The sequence below is a fragment of the Episyrphus balteatus genome, chromosome 3, assembly GCF_945859705.1.
Source record: "Episyrphus balteatus chromosome 3, idEpiBalt1.1, whole genome shotgun sequence".
In the NCBI taxonomy this organism is placed as follows: domain Eukaryota; kingdom Metazoa; phylum Arthropoda; class Insecta; order Diptera; family Syrphidae; genus Episyrphus; species Episyrphus balteatus.
The window spans coordinates 61,889,513-61,906,131 of NC_079136.1; the positions used below are offsets into that span (position 1 = coordinate 61,889,513).

A 16,619-nucleotide genomic window follows, 5' to 3' on the forward strand; every position below is an offset into this window, starting at 1 on the left:
AGATATTAACATTTCAATGCAACCATGTCAAACAAATTTTTGATTATTTTTTTCTATGAGAGTTTTTTTCAAACCTCGTTTTCTCCGCTTTTTTTTTTGTTAATATTTTCAGATATTTCTATATGAACACAACAATTAAACTACCTTGGCACTACTGTTTTTATCGAGAGAAAGTAAAATCTGGATAATTATCTGGATTTTTCAAAAATCTATACAGATAAAGTTTTTGTTGTATTTAACACGTAAATTGTTTTGATTTCAAAAATCTCGATGTCGTTTTTTTGCACAAAATCTATATAGATAAACAAAAAAACACACCTAATATTTAGAAAACTGGTTGATGATTTTTTTTCGAAGTTTCGTTTTTAAGTGTTGATTTATATTTTCTTCAAAATTGCATACACATTTTTTTTTAAATGTTTAAAACAGGTTAAATTATTTATTTTTTAACTGGAAACATTTCATCCCACAGCTGATATCTTTCCTGATATGGCTCAGGTCCAAGGTGGATACTCTTATCATTAAACATTGTATAAACATGTGTCTTGTTTGACGGCAACCACTTTATATCATTTTCAGTGCATGGAAATCTATATATATAAAAAAAAATATTTTTATAAGTTCGAAAGTAATTATTAATTATTATTTTTTTTACCCATCCTTTGCAAAACTCGTCCACCATTTCGTCATTCGATCAACCATAAACATTTCTGGATCTGCTTGACTTATTCTTTTACCAAACCATTTATTTCCGAAAATATATTGAAGATCATCAGCATGACTAACACCTTTTTTAAACGACAATATTAGGTTTTAATAGTTCAAGCATCATTCAAACTCACCTCTAGGTTTATTATTTTCATCAGGAAAAATGCTAAACCTTCCAAGATAATCAAATCGATAGTAGAAAACATTAACATATTTTCGAGCTAACTGAACTAGCCTATGAACACCATGATTGATTATAGCATCCGAAAAAATTACTGCAAAATTACTAAAGGCTTGATCTTTAATTGGTTTATTCTTCAAATAAAATTTCTTGATTTTATCGCTTTTTTCTATCGTATTTTCGTCCTTGGAATTAAAAATGAAAAGTTGTGGAGCATATTTGTCAAAATTAATACTAATATCATTCAAAAGACCAATATTGGATGATTGACCTAGAAAATTAATTTTTAAACTTATTTAAGAGCTCCATATCGAATTAGGTACTTTTTAACTTACTTTCATATAAATAATTAAGTTCATCTTTTGTTATCCCAGCAATTATATCAACTTTGTTGAAATCCCCTCTGGCAAAAACATTTGTTGGTGTATCAAGAAGAAAATGTCCATCTACTTCAGGACCCCATTGTATATCACTGAATCCATATAACTCCAAAATTCCACGAACTTCAATTATCTTTTCCCATGAAGCTTGCCTTAAACAATCTATTACATCTTTGGGATTATACATTGGACAAGCTAAAGCTGTGGCAAGTCTTCGGGTCCAAGCAACACTATCCACATAAAAATGATTAGTACCAGATCCACTCATAGTTATAGCTCTATGAAATAATCCTTTTGAAAGCGGTGAAGCCATATGAAGAGTAACAGCTATTCCTCCTGAACTTTGGCCAGATATTGTAACTGAGTCTGGATTTCCACCAAAGCTTACAATATTATCCTTAACCCATTGTAAAGCCATTACTTGATCAAGGTAACCATAGTTTCCAGGAGCTTCTTTAGTTTTCATACTAAGAAAACCTAAAGCTCCAAGTCTGTAATTAATTGTCACTAAAACAATATTGGAGTCCATCAAGTATTCGGGACCAACTTCGGTTTCACTATCACTACTTCCGAAATAATTAGCACCGCCATGGATATGAACGATAACTGGCTTTTTGCCAGTTAAACTTTTTGTATATACATTCAAAAATAAACAATCTTCGGACATAGTTTCCTTTGCTAGAAATGGTTGAGGGCATTTAAAACCATCTTTGGTAGCATCCAGAGTATTTTTACCCCAACTATTAACACTCTCTGGGGCTTTAAATCTTTTATCAACAACGGGTGCTTGTGCATAGCGAATTCCTCGAAAAGCTTTGAATTCAACCCCGCGGACTGTCTTTAAGATTGAACCTTTTGCTTTGCCCAATTTCGTTTCCACCAAAGGTTCAGGTTCATTGTGTGTTCTGGCACCGCTTACTACGATAACGCTCACTAAGATACTAGTGAGAATAACAATAAGTTGACCGAATTTCATCGCTCGATTTGAATGACTTAAACAATATGTATAACTTTGCGACTATTTTATAGCTTGAGTTGATGTGGATGTAAGAGTTGCCAATTATTGCAAATACAGGAATTGAAAAATAATAATTATTACAAATTGTAGTTATTAGCCGGTTAAAGGTAAAGGCACTCCCAAGCCAACGACGACCGAAGACAACAAAAAGCGACCGAAAGCGTTTTTGTTAAAAAAAAATTCAACGCTGAACGTAGACGTTGCGGTTTGGAATTTTTTTTTCATATAAAAACGCTGTCGCCATTGTTTTTTGATGTGGCCGTCGGTAGTCATTGGTTTGGTTAAGTATAAGTGCAAATTAACAAACATTTACTATACATTAGGGTGGTCCTTAACACAAAATTAATGTAGACATCCGCTCAATCATTTTCGAATAAATAAATAAAAAAAATCATGTGTGCAACTCACACGTGGTAGAAGTGAAACCTTAAAAAATAATTTTTCTTGACAAACAAAAAACTCTGTGTTCATTATTTTTTGACTTCGCCGTTGGTCGACATTGGTTTAGTAAAATTTAAATGCGAATTAACAAATATATACTATACATTAGGGTGGTCCTTTACACAAAATTAATGAAGACATCCGCTCAATCATATCCAAATAAATAAAAAAAAATCCTCTAATTTTTTCAGATTTTTATCTACACCCCCTACTTGCCCTGTATCAAAAAGAAATTCTTGTACTTGTACTTTGCGTCTGATTTTTGGATTATTCCCATATATCTGCTTTACGGCTTGATCGATTTTGTTCTAATCTTGTAAAATTATATTAAAAATTATCCTTAGTATCTAATATTGCATTCCATTATTACAAAAAATATTCTTGAAACACAAAAAATTCGAAGAAAAATCCATATTTTTAGTAAATATTACGTTTATTACAGTTTTTTCTAGATTTTTCAAAAACGGCTCAACCAATTTTTATATTTAAAAAATAATGTTGGATACTAAAAATTTTCATAAGTGTTATAATTTCCTTGTAAGAAAAACCAAGGAAATGAAAACACTTATGAAAATAAATAAAAATCTGAAAATCATTATCATCAAAATCAATCATTAATTTTCGAAAAAAAGCGAATAGCAAAAATACCTCATATAATGTTCTGGGAAATAAAATACATAGTTTAAAAAAAAAAAACTAAAAATACGCTTTTATCACGCACTGAAAACTATAAAATAATTTAATTGACTTATAGAAAAAGGTTCGATCCTAAGGCGACGAGCGTTTTGTTCAAAACTTTATGAAAGTACAAGCTACAAAAATGCGCTCTACGCTTTTTGATCTTACCATTTCCTATAAGTCAATATGTACCTAGTTTCAGTTCGACACGATAATTGGAAGTGGGTCAAAGTTAAGTTCCAAAATTTTATTACATTATTGTTATACAGTAGTTAGTAAGTTACAAGTGAAGCTAATAAAAGCGTACTAAAAAGATCTCTAAAGATCTTACAAAATCCCCAATAAAACTTGTAGGTAACTCTATACTGATTTATGCAATGTCGATGCGCATCTTATCATTTTTGTCACTCACCAGACTCCTATTAACAGGTTATCTACTCGTACATATAAACAATATTACTCATACAAAAAAACCCACTTTTTCGCAGCAATGATCTGAAATTAGTCAATAAAACGCTCTGTGTTAATATTTTCATTTGAATTTTTGCTTAATGTAGGTTCTTCCCCACAAAAAATCGTAAGCATGTAGTATGAAAAAAATACCTACGTACAGTATTTTTTCATTTTGGATTTACAAAAATGAACATATAGTCCATATGGAACAAGTTTGATAAACACGAGGTAACTTATTTCCATAGTAAAAGATTCTTAAGGCCTTATCAATAAATCAAATTTAAAGATCTTTTAAATATTTAACTGAATTCTACATAATTTCACCATACCAATAACAAATTGAATAGATCGGTTAAATTTTATAGTTGTGTCTCCCAACCATAAAATTTAACCGAGCGTTAGCCTTTAACCTGAGTATTAAATTTGTTATTGTGTTGGTGAAATATGTAGAATTTAGTTAAATGTTTAAGTGAGCTTTAAATTTTATTACACTGGTCAGCAAAACAAAAAAAAAGTCAGGAGCAAGAACTTTGTTTGTTGATTTAAATTGATTTAATTTAGTGTTCAAAACTATTTTCAGATTTATTCTAGCACGTCTTGTTTTTGAGATATTCTCATCACTATTTTCGCTATAGTCTTAAAAATTAATTTCCAATGATCTTCTCTTTGATGTTTAATCAAAAATATTGATTTTTTAAATTCAAAATCAGAAGTCGCAAACTGGAATTTGGTTTAAAAAACCGTTCATAAGGGTTATGTACTTACATACATTTTGATACATAATGTATGTAATAAATTTCTATGTATCTTTGAGAAAAAATAAATTATAAATAAATAAATTTATGACGATAAAATATGGTATTTTGAGAATGTATAAGTAATTTTGCAAAGAAAAATTTAAATGATATAATTCGACGTCGAAGTTATTTCAAAAACGAGATGTGGTAGTGAAATTTTGACCCTGGATACAGACCCAGCACACAAAAATCCTTTAGAAAAGTATGGTTTGGTTGAAGATCTATTTTCGCTCAAAATTGTGTGAATTGCGTTAAATAGTTAAATCCGTGTTAAATTTTTGACACTATTGAGGTGAACAAAATAATTTCAGAAAAAGAATTTATTGTTTAAAATTTAGTGTCAAAAATTTTACACGAATTTAACTATTTAACGCAATTCACACACGGCCTTAGAACAGCTTTTTAAAAAATTAAAAAACACGATTTTGTCGTTATGCCATTTTGTAGTAAAACCATATTGTTGGAATAAAAATCAAATGGTCCGTTTTCGAAAAATTGATATTTAACAAAGAAATCATTTTTCAATATTTAATTTTCGATTTATACAACAAAAGTTTTTTATTAAAATCCGTTGATGTTGACATTGTCCTTTTGGACAAAGTCAGAAGTTAAAAAAAAAAAACACTCTAAACTGAAGAAAAAACAAGATAAAATGAACGGAAACCATGTTGATTTAACTATTTGTTCAGAAAGATTTTGCGTTGAAGACGATAATTTTAAAATCATGTAAGTTTTTTTCAATTTTTTCATTTTCTATCAAACTTGCATTTGAATATTTTCGTCATAATTGTAGGTACCGATTTTGACAAAAATATATTTTTTTTCACAACCGTGTAACTTAGTCACTTCATGTAAATGAGCTTGAGTGCTGAATCTGTGTACCTATGAAGTCTGACTTCGGCAATCGGGACACCCAGCCTTAAGATTCTCGTCTTCGGTTGGACATCCAGAGAAACATCCAGAATCCTTCTGGAATTCTTAAACAGCTTAAGCTTCACCACCTTCCGGAATACTTAACATTCTTGGCTTTGCTATATTCCACGAGCAAGTGAAAAAATAATTCCAAACAAAATTTCCTTTAAATTAACTTGTTTTTCGTGTATTTTCGATTACATATTACAACACATGAATAGCAAACACAAAAAAAAATGTAAAAATAAAAATGTTATTCCATAAAAATTAAACCTAAAAAAAAACTTAACGAAGACGTATTCAAAAAAATATTTAGGACAAAAAAAAAAAAAAAACAAAGTTAAAGAGGTAAATTTAATCATTCTCCAAGCACTCATCAAGATGTTCATTTATCTTATCAATCTCAACTTCCTTACAACAAGCTGGACATGGTCTAGTCTCCGTATAAAGTCCCTTCGAACGACTCAGCCTGTCACTTGCATTCAAATCATCATCAGTTGCTGGACTACTTGTTGTTGATTCTTCACTCAAAGCAGGTAGATTCTCCAAGTCTTCTTCTTTATACCCAGCACTAAGTAAAATTTCCCTAGTTTTCGATGAACACTTGGAAGTGGTACTGGAACGCTTCTTTGGTGTGGAAGATTGTGGCTTCTTCGGTTTGGCAATCTTTTTCTTGCTACCATATTCAATTTTAACCGTAATACCAACACATCCATTCAAGTGTTCTGAGAAATCCTCACGCTTCAATTTCTCTTGACAAATTGGACATGTGACAATGTCCTTCATTGGATCTTTATTGTATCGCGAACAGGAAGGAATCACCGCATTTTCATTCTTGAATTCTTTCAATAGAGTATCCTCCCCAAATAAGTCATCAACTAAAGATGTATCGGCTAACTCCATAGACGTAGACAAAGCATCATCATTATCATCGTATTCATCATCAATAAGAACAATATCTCCATCATCTCCATCGCATAGATCATTCGATTCATCTAGAATTTCTTTTTTGATTTGCTTCTGCCGTTCATCAGCATCAGCAAATACCATAGCCTTGCGAGGAGGAGCATCATTTGATTCTTCAGAATCATTACATTCTCCCTGCTCCTCGTCGGATGATATATCAATGACGTCATTTTTAACCTCATGAACCATTACATCATCATCAATGACCACCCAATCTGGTGGTTTGGATGTAGCTTCGTCGGCAACGAAGGCAACTTCATTAGGCACATCATTGGGAGTAGACAAACGTCGACGTTTAGCATTCCCAGAAACATCAGTTTCTTCTTCTCGTTTCTTTTCAGGTTCTTTTGAAGTAGTTGTGTTTCCGAATCTCTTAAGCCAAACATCACGAAGATGATTCCTATCGACTTCTTTGTCGACTTGACTTGGCTGACTAGATGAACCAGAGCTGGTCAAAGAGTAGCCTTTTCCATCCATGGAAAATTCACGAGGAGGAGCACTTGGTGTTCTTGGAGCTCCATCTTCTCCTGAAATAAAGAAATTAATTTAGAGCCATTCTGTTCACTAATGCTCATCTTGAAGCAAACTCTCAAGTTGACGAACTTGGAAGTTGACTTCAAATCGAGAGTTGAAACAAAAGTTGAGAATTGATTTTGTTCACTAAAAAAATTTTAAATCCAAAATTATCTTTTTTGCTAAAGTGTATGTGCCGTTTTTCATCAAATGAGAAAGAAGTGATCTTAAATTTAAGTTATGGAACAAAATGTTTATGGGGAAGATTTGGAGAGAGATTTGCTGAAGTCTGTCTGTCAATCCGCGAAACTTTTAGAGGTGATTTAAAAATTTTCATGGAGTACAATCTGCTTTACAACACTACGGAGCTATTAAGCTTTTTCAGACCTGCGTGAATCGCCAAAGATACTTGACTGATATCCTCGAATAGCATGCGGTTTCATTAACCCCATGATTTGGTCTACAGTTAAGTCTGATGCACGATAATGCGTGCTAGAGTGGTTTGAGAATAGCTTCAAGATTGTAATATGCGAGCTTTGGATTGACCAAATAACCACACAGAAATCAGGATGTAAATTCAATTTACGTCTAGGAAATGTTGAAAAGACGCATTCGCAACCTATATTTACCGCCTAGCAGTCTTAATCAACTGAAAACTGCAGTGAAAGAAAAGTTACAACAAAATCTTCAAAAGTTAATTCGTGGAATGGACAGACGACACCAAGTTGTCATATAATGCACTAGACGGGACAATACCAAGTAGGTACATTTTATTATATATTAATGGCGTTTTTAATTGGCAATCCGGAATTGTTCTTCGATTCGGAATCCCAATTGAAGTTTTTTTTTATTCTGAAGAATCTGATGTTTGGTGTGAATGTATTGGTTGAGTTTGACTTGTGTCACATATACGTGTATTCGCGCCGAATTTCATTTGTTTTTATGCTGCAAACATTTTGTGCTGCTCTATGAATGTCTGAGTGATTCTGCTTCTGATTCTGTTTTTGAAACCAGAAGAGAAATTCTCTTTTTTTCAGAATCAGAACTGTCAGTTTTGCCCAATTGAACGCTTTCAGATTGCTTCCAGATTGCCAATTAAAAACGCCATAAGCCCTGATTTTTCAATCGTCAGTTAGACTATCAGAAGAATAAATGTAAATATAAAAAAACTTTTATTCCTATTGAAAAATTGGCTCTAAGTAGGTAGTTGAGCTGTACTGTAACTTGGTTCCATTTTTTTTTCGTAAAAAACAAAAATTATTTTATTTTTTATTTTTCAGACCTTGATTTGTTAAATTTGATTCATATTTTTTTTTTGGTTGATAATACTGTTGGAGTTTAGCATATTTTCGACTTGCAAACCAACAAACAAGCAAACACAAAAAAAAAATACACCAAAGAATTTTAAAGCCATTTAAAATAAGATACAGGCGTATAACTAAAGAAAATAAAATGCACGACTGGGTCGCACGAGCTTGCTCTTAAAGTTCAAGGAACTAATGTTTTTAAGACTTTTTGTATACAAAGGTAAATGCATATTTAAAAAAATAATAAAAAAGTCAAAATTCGTTTTTCAAATTAAAATAAAAAAATGTTACATAAGTAAGCAGTTTCATCTCTTTTATTAAGATGCATTTTTAGAAAAAATATTTTCAAAATCGTTAGAGCCGTTTAAAAAAAAAACTATTTTTTTATACCTAAATATTTTTTGAAAAAAAGAAAACTAAAAAAAATTGTAATGCGATTTTGAAGCTATTACAAAATTTAACTTTTTTTTGCCACAAGAACCAAAATATACTTTTCTAGTAGTTTTTAGGGTGCTGAATCCGAATCTGAAGTCAGAAAAATTTGATTGGCCTCCGTTTTTGAAATATTACCGTTATATAATGCTAAAAAACGTTATTTTGGCTGTTTTCGAGGTTATGTTTTTATGTGGGGTAATTCATTATAAACAAATTTGTAACGGTTATTTTAAGAACAGATATTCTTCTTTGAAAAACTGTTTTAATTTTCCCGATATCTCTTTTATTGCTCTAGATATCTTAAGTTTCATTTAATAAGCCAAAGAGAAACTAAACTTAATCTAAAGTTTAAGTCACTGGCCACAGAATTTTTGCCACAAGAACCAAAATATACTTTTCTGAAGGTTTTCGAGTTGCTGAGCTCAAATCCGCAATCAGAAAAATTCTATTAGCCTTCGTTCTTGAAATATAACCGTTATAAAAAAAAAACCTTTTTTTGCACTTTATAACGGTTATATTTCAAGAACGAAGGCTAATAGATTTTTTCTGATTGTGGATTCGAGTTCAGCAACCCAAAAACCTTCAGAAAAGTATATTTTGATTCTTGTGGCAAAAAAAGTTTAATTTGGTTGGCCAGTGTTGTTTTTGATTCAAAGACCGCTACTTAAATTTTAAATATCTCGGGCAATAAAAGAGATATTGGAAAGATGTAAACATTTTTTGAAAGAAGGAAACTAGTTTTTATAGGCACCTTTACAAATTTGTTTATAATGAATTACTCTACATAAAAACCGCCAAAATTACGTTTTTTGACATTTTCTAACGGTAATATTTCAAAAACGAAGGCCAATCAAATTTTTATTTTTGGTCCAAAAAAATTAATTCCAAAAATCCCTCTAGAGAGTCGCCAAATAACGCTTTATACCAAGTTTGATATTAATCGGTTCATTTCTTTAGGCTGTAGTTTCGTATACAGACAGACAGACAGACAGAAAGACGGACTTCCGGGACTCACTTTTTGGCATTCTCTCTCATCGTAATGTCATGTCTGTTATCTTAACTTTTTTTGTACGAATGCATAACTTGATATACCTATGGAGTTTGGTATTTACAGCATAAGTCCATTTTTTCGAAAATGAGTTAAGTATGCAAAACTATTTAAAAAAAATCTCTTTTCGTTTGGTCTTAACAGCATAACTCTAAGTAAACTATTTCCAAAGATATTAAATGGCCCTAACCAAACTTAACTCCTTTTTCTAAAATTATGTTTGATCATAATGGCATAACTCTAACTTGTACTGTTTTGTTTGGTCAAAATAGCACATCTTAGTTCCTTTGCTTTTTTATCAATGACGGGAAATATTTTAATCGATTGATTCGTTAAAAAAAAAAAAAAAAAACAAAAGTAAATAGCGGTATGTCCGAAAAATTTAAATTCTTAAAAAAAAAACTAATTCCAATATTGGCACTAAGGACACAACTCGAAATAATCTTATTCTTGTTTGGTCACTAAAAACATAATAAATACGCTTAAAAATTAAATTTTTTTACCTTATTTGTTTAAATATTATTATTTAAAAAAATTGCATCAAAACATATTTGTATTAAATAAAACTGGATTTGGAGGAATTTTTCTAATTTTAAAATGCATTTATCTCAAAAGGATTTTTTTTATAGGTATATCTAATATTTTAAATAATAGCTGAATAGTTAATTGTATTGCAAAGGAACTTGATAAAAAAATTATTTTTTTTTATAATTTGGAACAGTTTGTAAATAAATAGTTTTTCGCTGATTCAGCGAGAAATTTTTTTTTGAGCTACTATAGTCTTGTAATAGTAGTGCGATGTGTGCTTTAATTTTGAGCAGGAGTGCATGTATCTAAATACAAAACGGCGGGAAATGTGAATTATTAATTTGATGAATTATAATTGTCTGCGTTTGGAAGCTAGTATTTTGATATTCAATATAAATTGCATGACATTAGTGATATTCACCTGAATATTTCTCATTTGGTCCATAAACAGTTATACGGATACTTTTTCTCTAATTTTTACCACCATAAAATGTTAAAAAAAAAAAATTATAATATAACATGATATTCTACTATGGAACTTTACTTGTCCAACTTCTACTTTTTCCGGAAGTTGAGAACACTGCAAGTTTATTAACTCTTGAGTTGAAAATCGAAAGTTGAAAACGTCAACTTTGAGTTGAAGTTGAAGATAAAAATCCTCATGTTATGTTTAACTTTGAGTGAAATAATGTCCCTAAGTATTCTAAAAAGATTGTTGAAAAGAATTTTACCTAAATCCTTGAATCCAATGACATTATGTTATGTTTAACTTTGAGTGAAATAATGTCCCTAAGTATTCTAAAAAGATTGTTGAAAAGAATCTTACCTAAATCCTTGAATCCAATGACATTAGTTAAATTTCCTTGCCGAGGAATTGTTTTAGGTCCTGTTGCCGGCATTATCGGGGGCGTATCTTGAACTTTTGTAGTAACTGGCTTAGTTTTAGGATTCAAAAGCAACGTCCCGCCTCCATTACTCTTCACTGGACCACCACCTAAATGAAAACCATTTTGTAAAAATAACCCTAGAATACAATCCCACAAATATACAAACCTCCGCCTCCATTGCGTCCCCCAGTTCCAGTTGGTGGGAAGAATTTCCTTAAATCTGATTCATTTGATCTTACATTATTAGCTTCAATGGCCTTTGATTTTGGTGGTTGCTTAGTCTTTGCAGTTTTGGCAGTCTTCTTGGCAGGTTTTTCAGGTTCTTTAATCTTCATAAAAGTTCCACCACACGATTGCAAATGCTGACTCCACCAAATATCATTTGGACCTGGTGCTCTATTCGAAGTACGTTTAACATAGCCAAAAAACGGCGAACGATGTTGACAAATGCCATTACATCGCCACCAATGTGTCTTATAGACATTTACTTCATCGTGGAAGGAATGATAGACCTTGAGAGCAAATATAAGAAATTGTTTGTGGATATGAAAGTAAGCAAAGTACCGTGATATTTGTTCCAGCGACTTGGTTAATACCATTCATGATTTTCTTAAAATTCGGACCATGTCCACCGTTTCCCTCCCGAATGCCCAAGACAAAACAATAAGCATGGATCATTTCATGCTAAAAACAAAGTGAAACTCTTTAAAGGATGACTTTCCTTTGAATACAATATTGTACCTACCAACATAGTTTCAACTAAATCTTTTCTAGAACGCAATTTTAAAAGTGGTTCACTCAATCGAATGGTAATGGCCATTCCCAGGCCATTCCTTCTTGAATAGCAAATACCAGCACAACTATACATTCTCTTGCTCCATTCCAAAGTGACACAACGTAATTTCTTTTGGAAGAACTTGTCGTCGAATGCACGAAATAGAGCATGAGAATCTGGAGTTGGATCGAGTGTTTCCCATTGCGGATGGACTAAATTGTCCATTCGTTCCAGATATTCTGGATCTAAATTTGAACGATATTTACCCTCGATTGGGGTTTTGTTTTTTTGTTTTGGCGGTGGACTTTCATCGGGAATTTGTTGAATATCCTAAAGAAAAAAAAATCATGAAACATGAGACAACTTCGAAAAGAAGTTGTTTGGATTTTTAATTCACATTATTATCTGGTAGTTCTTCATTCCATTTATTTTGTAATTCTAAGGCAAGTAAATAATCTTGGTCTTCAGACATTTTTTTAAACAATTTTTATTCAAATTAAAACACAAATAATTTCATTTCATTTGAAAAAGGAGGCAAAATTGTTTGGTAGAATTTTTTGTTTTCACATTTGAGTTGTTGTTGACGTTTTGTGTTTGACATTTGTGTTGTTGTTGATAAAATAGGTATGTTTGATTTTATTTTTTGTTGTCGTTGTTGACAGATGCGCTGTAGAATGTAACTTTAGGTGGGAAACAAAATGGAAATGAGTTTGGATGAGTTTCTTTCTACAATTTTTTGTTTCAATTCTCTTTGGAGAATTTATATTAGGTCTGTTTGGATACTGTCTAAAACAGAAATATTTCTACTTTTTCAACATTTTTAATTTTGGAATTGTGCATTTTTTCACAAAAAAGATGGCCGCGAGAAAGAAAACAATTTCCCTTTCATGTGAATTTCTGCCCAAAAAATTTCTTCGAACAAAAATCTGAAATCTGTCAAAGGTATACCCAACTAGCACAACACCCAACTAGCACAACAGCTTCTATAAATTGAAATCTCGCAGGTTCGACTTTGTATACAGCTTGTATTAAGCTTGCTTCAGAATTTAACTGCTTATAGAAGTTCGGACTTGTTTAACAACTTCTAATAAGCTGTTTAAATACTATTAAAGAAACTTAAACGAAGAAAGCTTGTTTTTCTTATTAGTCTGTTTAGTGAATTTATAGAAGCTTTACAGAAATTACCAAGTTTTGTATTTGTCGCGTTGTGTCGCATTGTGTCGCATTGTGTCGCGTTGTGTTGCGTTGTGTCGCGTTGTGTCGCATTGTGTCGCATTGTGTAGCATTGTGTCGCGTTGTGTCGCGTTGTGTCGCATTCCCAACTAACATTTCAGCTTCGGTTAAGGTATTACAAAAGCTACACTTCAGCTTCTTTTAAACTTTAGTAAGGTTGTTGGGCATGGAAATAGGAGAACGTTATACAAGTTTGACCCTCTATAAGGATCTTAAACGAAGCTTTACCGAAGCTCTACCGAAGATTTGAGATTTGACAGATAGCTCCGGAAGAGCTTGTACAGCTCTTTAATACATGTCTTATCGAAATTTAAAAAAAAAAACTACGAAAACAAAAAAGAATTTTTTTTTAACTGGTTTTAAATCATCAAATTTAATCTTTTTATCTGATATTATATATAACATTCCATTAGTTTTTAGTATATCTATTAAAAATAACTTTAAGAGTATATAATTTTTTTACCACACCCAGGAATCGAACTTCGTACCTACTTGGTGGCAATCTACCACTCAACCCACTCGGCCATTCTAGAATATTAATTTATGAAATCAAAAACTTAATCAGTTCAAATAGCAGAAATGTCAAAAAAAAAATGTCTGAGCTAAATTATTCAATGTCAAAACCCAAAAGTGTCCGAGCTAGATTATTCAATATCAAAACCAAAATTCAAATACTTAACTTATTAATTTCTATAAAGCTTCTATAAATTAATTAAGCAGGCTTTTCCGAAAACAATCTTTTTTCGTTTAAGTTAAGTAGTACCTACGAGAACTCAATTTATAGAAGCTGTTGTGCTAGTTGGGTTGTGTCGCGTTGTGTCGCATTGTGTCGCATTGTGTCGCGTTGTGTCGCATTGTGTCGCGTTGTGTCGCGTTGTGTCGCATTGTGTCGCGTTGTGTCGCATTGTGTCGCATTGTGTCGCATTGTGTCGCGTTGTGTCGCGTTGTGTCGCGTTGTGTCGTATTGTGTCGCATTGTGTCGCGTTGTGTCGCGTTGTGTCGCGTTGTGTCGCGTTGTGTCGCGTTGTGTCGCGTTGTGTCGTATTGTGTCGCATTGTGTCGCATTGTGTCGCATTGTGTCGCATTGTGTCGCGTTGTGTCGCGTTGTGTCGCGTTGTGTCGCGTTGTGTCGTATTGTGTCGCATTGTGTCGCGTTGTGTCGCGTTGTGTCGCGTTGTGTCGCGTTGTGTCGTATTGTGTCGCATTGTGTCGCATTGTGTCGCATTGTGTCGCGTTGTGTCGCGTTGTGTCGCATTGTGTCGCGTTGTGTCGCATTGTGTCGCGTTGTGTCGCATTGTGTCGCGTTGTGTCGCATTGTGTCGCGTTGTGTCGCATTGTGTCGCGTTGTGTCACGTTGGTTCGCATTGTGTCGCATTGTGTCGCATTGTGTCGCATTGTGTCGCGTTGTGTCGCATTGTGTCGCGTTGTGTCGCATTGTGTCGCGTTGTGTCGCATTGTGTCGCGTTGTGTCACGTTGGTTCGCATTGTGTCGCATTGTGTCGCATTGTGTCGCGTTGTGTCGCATTGTGTCGCGTTGTGTCGCGTTGTGTCGCATTGTGTCGCGTTGTGTCGCATTGTGTCGCGTTGTGTCGCATTGTGTCGCGTTGTGTCGCGTTGTGTCGCGTTGTGTCGCATTGTGTCGCATTGTGTCGCGTTGTGTCGCATTGTGTCGCATTGTGTCGCGTTGTGTCGCATTGTGTCGCTTTGTGTCGCGTTGTGTCGCGTTGGTTCGCATTGTGTCGCATTGTGTCGCATTGTGTCGCGTTGTGTCGCATTGTGTCGCATTGTGTCGCGTTGTGTCGCATTGTGTCGCGTTGTGTCGCATTGTGTCGCGTTGTGTCGCATTGTGTCGCGTTGTGTCGCGTTGTGTCGCGTTGTGTCGCATTGTGTCGCATTGTGTCGCGTTGTGTCGCATTGTGTCGCGTTGTGTCGCATTGTGTCGCATTGTGTCGCGTTGTGTCGCATTGTGTCGCTTTGTGTCGCGTTGTGTCACGTTGGTTCGCATTGTGTCGCATTGTGTCGCGTTGTGTCGCATTGTGTCGCATTGTGTCGCGTTGTGTCGCATTGTGTCGCATTGTGTCGCGTTGTGTCGCATTGTGTCGCGTTGTGTCGCATTGTGTCGCGTTGTGTCGCATTGTGTCGCGTTGTGTCACGTTGGTTCGCATTGTGTCGCATTGTGTCGCGTTGTGTCGCATTGTGTCGCGTTGTGTCGCGTTGTGTCGCATTGTGTCGCGTTGTGTCGCATTGTGTCGCGTTGTGTCGCATTGTGTCGCGTTGTGTCGCGTTGTGTCGCGTTGTGTCGCATTGTGTCGCTTTGTGTCGCGTTGTGTCGCGTTGTGTCGCGTTGTGTCGCGTTGAACTAATTTGAATGATGTCATGGATGAAGAAATTGCTTTTATAGCTGTCTGGCTAGCCCCCACCGAATTTTCGTCTGGATTTTGAGGTTTTACAGAAAAAAACAAAATTAAAAAACAAAATTAAAAACTTTTGAAACTTAACTCATGTTTCCGTATTCGATTTAAAAATTAAGAAGACCAAAACAAAACACGAAACCTTGAATTGATTTAATTTTTTTTAAAGAAAGCCACCCTCCTTAAATTTATTATACACATTCAAATTTCCAACCACCCAATGCAAGATCAATTTGAGTTTATCTCCAACCTGCAACTGCAGAAAAAAAGACAAATAATTTCTCCACCTACACCTTTTGAAGATATAGTATTTCCTTCCCTTCTGTTTGGATAGTGCCAAACAAAAAAATGAAACTAAAATAAAAATAACAATAATCTACAATGGACCACACCAGCCATACTAGAATTCCATTTCGATTTTGCTAGAAAGTATAGTTATTGATTTCGTGTTGGTAGACAAAAAACTCCTACAGAAATCTAATCCTCCAGTGGAAAAAAGAACACCGGAAACGTGAAGAAATTTTTAAAAGGACAGACGGGAGAACCTTAATCCGGATTGTGGCAAATTTTGATTATGCAGTGTGCAAAACGATATCCCGCTGGAAGCGCGCTCTTAGGCTAAAGCAAATCACACCACCTTATATCCGCTCTTGTGATAGAAATGTACTATTACACTATATAACGCTTCCTATAACGCTTCCTATACAGTTTGATTCAGCAAACGGTAGCAGCAGATTCAGGGAAATCAAATTTTATTTATTAAACAAAACAACAAAAATGGCGAAAAAAAAGCTCGCGGGCGTAAGATTTATGATATTGGTAAAACGGAAGGAAATACTCGCCTCCGTACCGTTCTTACGCCATCCACCTTCGTCGCCGCCGACCGCCATCTTGCAAATATAACGGATGAATATTGATAAAGTATCAATTTACTTAAATCGCTTTCTG

The 16,619-nt window shown here is 33.8% G+C and overlaps 2 protein-coding genes across 2 annotated transcripts; both read right to left on the reverse strand.

Annotated features, from left to right (window-relative positions):
• Positions 1–381: 381 nt before the first annotated feature.
• Positions 382–2,273, reverse strand: LOC129915399 (esterase FE4-like). Its single transcript, XM_055994913.1, has 4 exons — positions 1,225–2,273; positions 843–1,160; positions 656–788; positions 382–590 (listed from the first exon to the last, which is right to left on the reverse strand). The coding sequence occupies exons 1-4, from the start codon at positions 2,243–2,245 to the stop codon at positions 440–442; spliced, it is 1,623 nt and encodes a 540-aa protein (XP_055850888.1). The 5' UTR covers positions 2,246–2,273; the 3' UTR covers positions 382–439.
• Positions 2,274–5,728: 3,455 nt separating this feature from the next.
• Positions 5,729–12,632, reverse strand: LOC129915398 (uncharacterized). The gene is made up of 6 exons (XM_055994912.1): positions 12,425–12,632; positions 11,998–12,357; positions 11,817–11,936; positions 11,419–11,764; positions 11,192–11,359; positions 5,729–7,061 (listed from the first exon to the last, which is right to left on the reverse strand). The coding sequence occupies exons 1-6, from the start codon at positions 12,497–12,499 to the stop codon at positions 5,923–5,925; spliced, it is 2,208 nt and encodes a 735-aa protein (XP_055850887.1). The 5' UTR covers positions 12,500–12,632; the 3' UTR covers positions 5,729–5,922.
• Between the last annotated feature and the right edge of the window lie 3,987 nt (positions 12,633–16,619).

Excerpts from the sequence above, each read along its gene's own strand:
- LOC129915399 (XM_055994913.1), bottom strand. The coding sequence starts at position 2,245 with ATGAAATTCGGTCAACTTATTGTTATTCTCACTAGTATCTTAGTGAGC. Across the intron at positions 789-842 it reads TGAAAATAATAAACCTAGAG|GTGTTAGTCATGCTGATGAT; the intron begins GTGAGTTTGAAT and ends CGTTTAAAAAAG. Across the intron at positions 591-655 it reads ACGAGTTTTGCAAAGGATGG|ATTTCCATGCACTGAAAATG; the intron begins GTAAAAAAAATA and ends TTATATATATAG.
- LOC129915398 (XM_055994912.1), bottom strand. The coding sequence starts at position 12,499 with ATGTCTGAAGACCAAGATTATTTACTTGCCTTAGAATTACAAAATAAA. Across the intron at positions 12,358-12,424 it reads AAGAACTACCAGATAATAAT|GATATTCAACAAATTCCCGA; the intron begins GTGAATTAAAAA and ends TTTTTTCTTTAG. Across the intron at positions 7,062-11,191 it reads CATTGGATTCAAGGATTTAG|GAGAAGATGGAGCTCCAAGA; the intron begins GTAAGATTCTTT and ends TCTTTATTTCAG.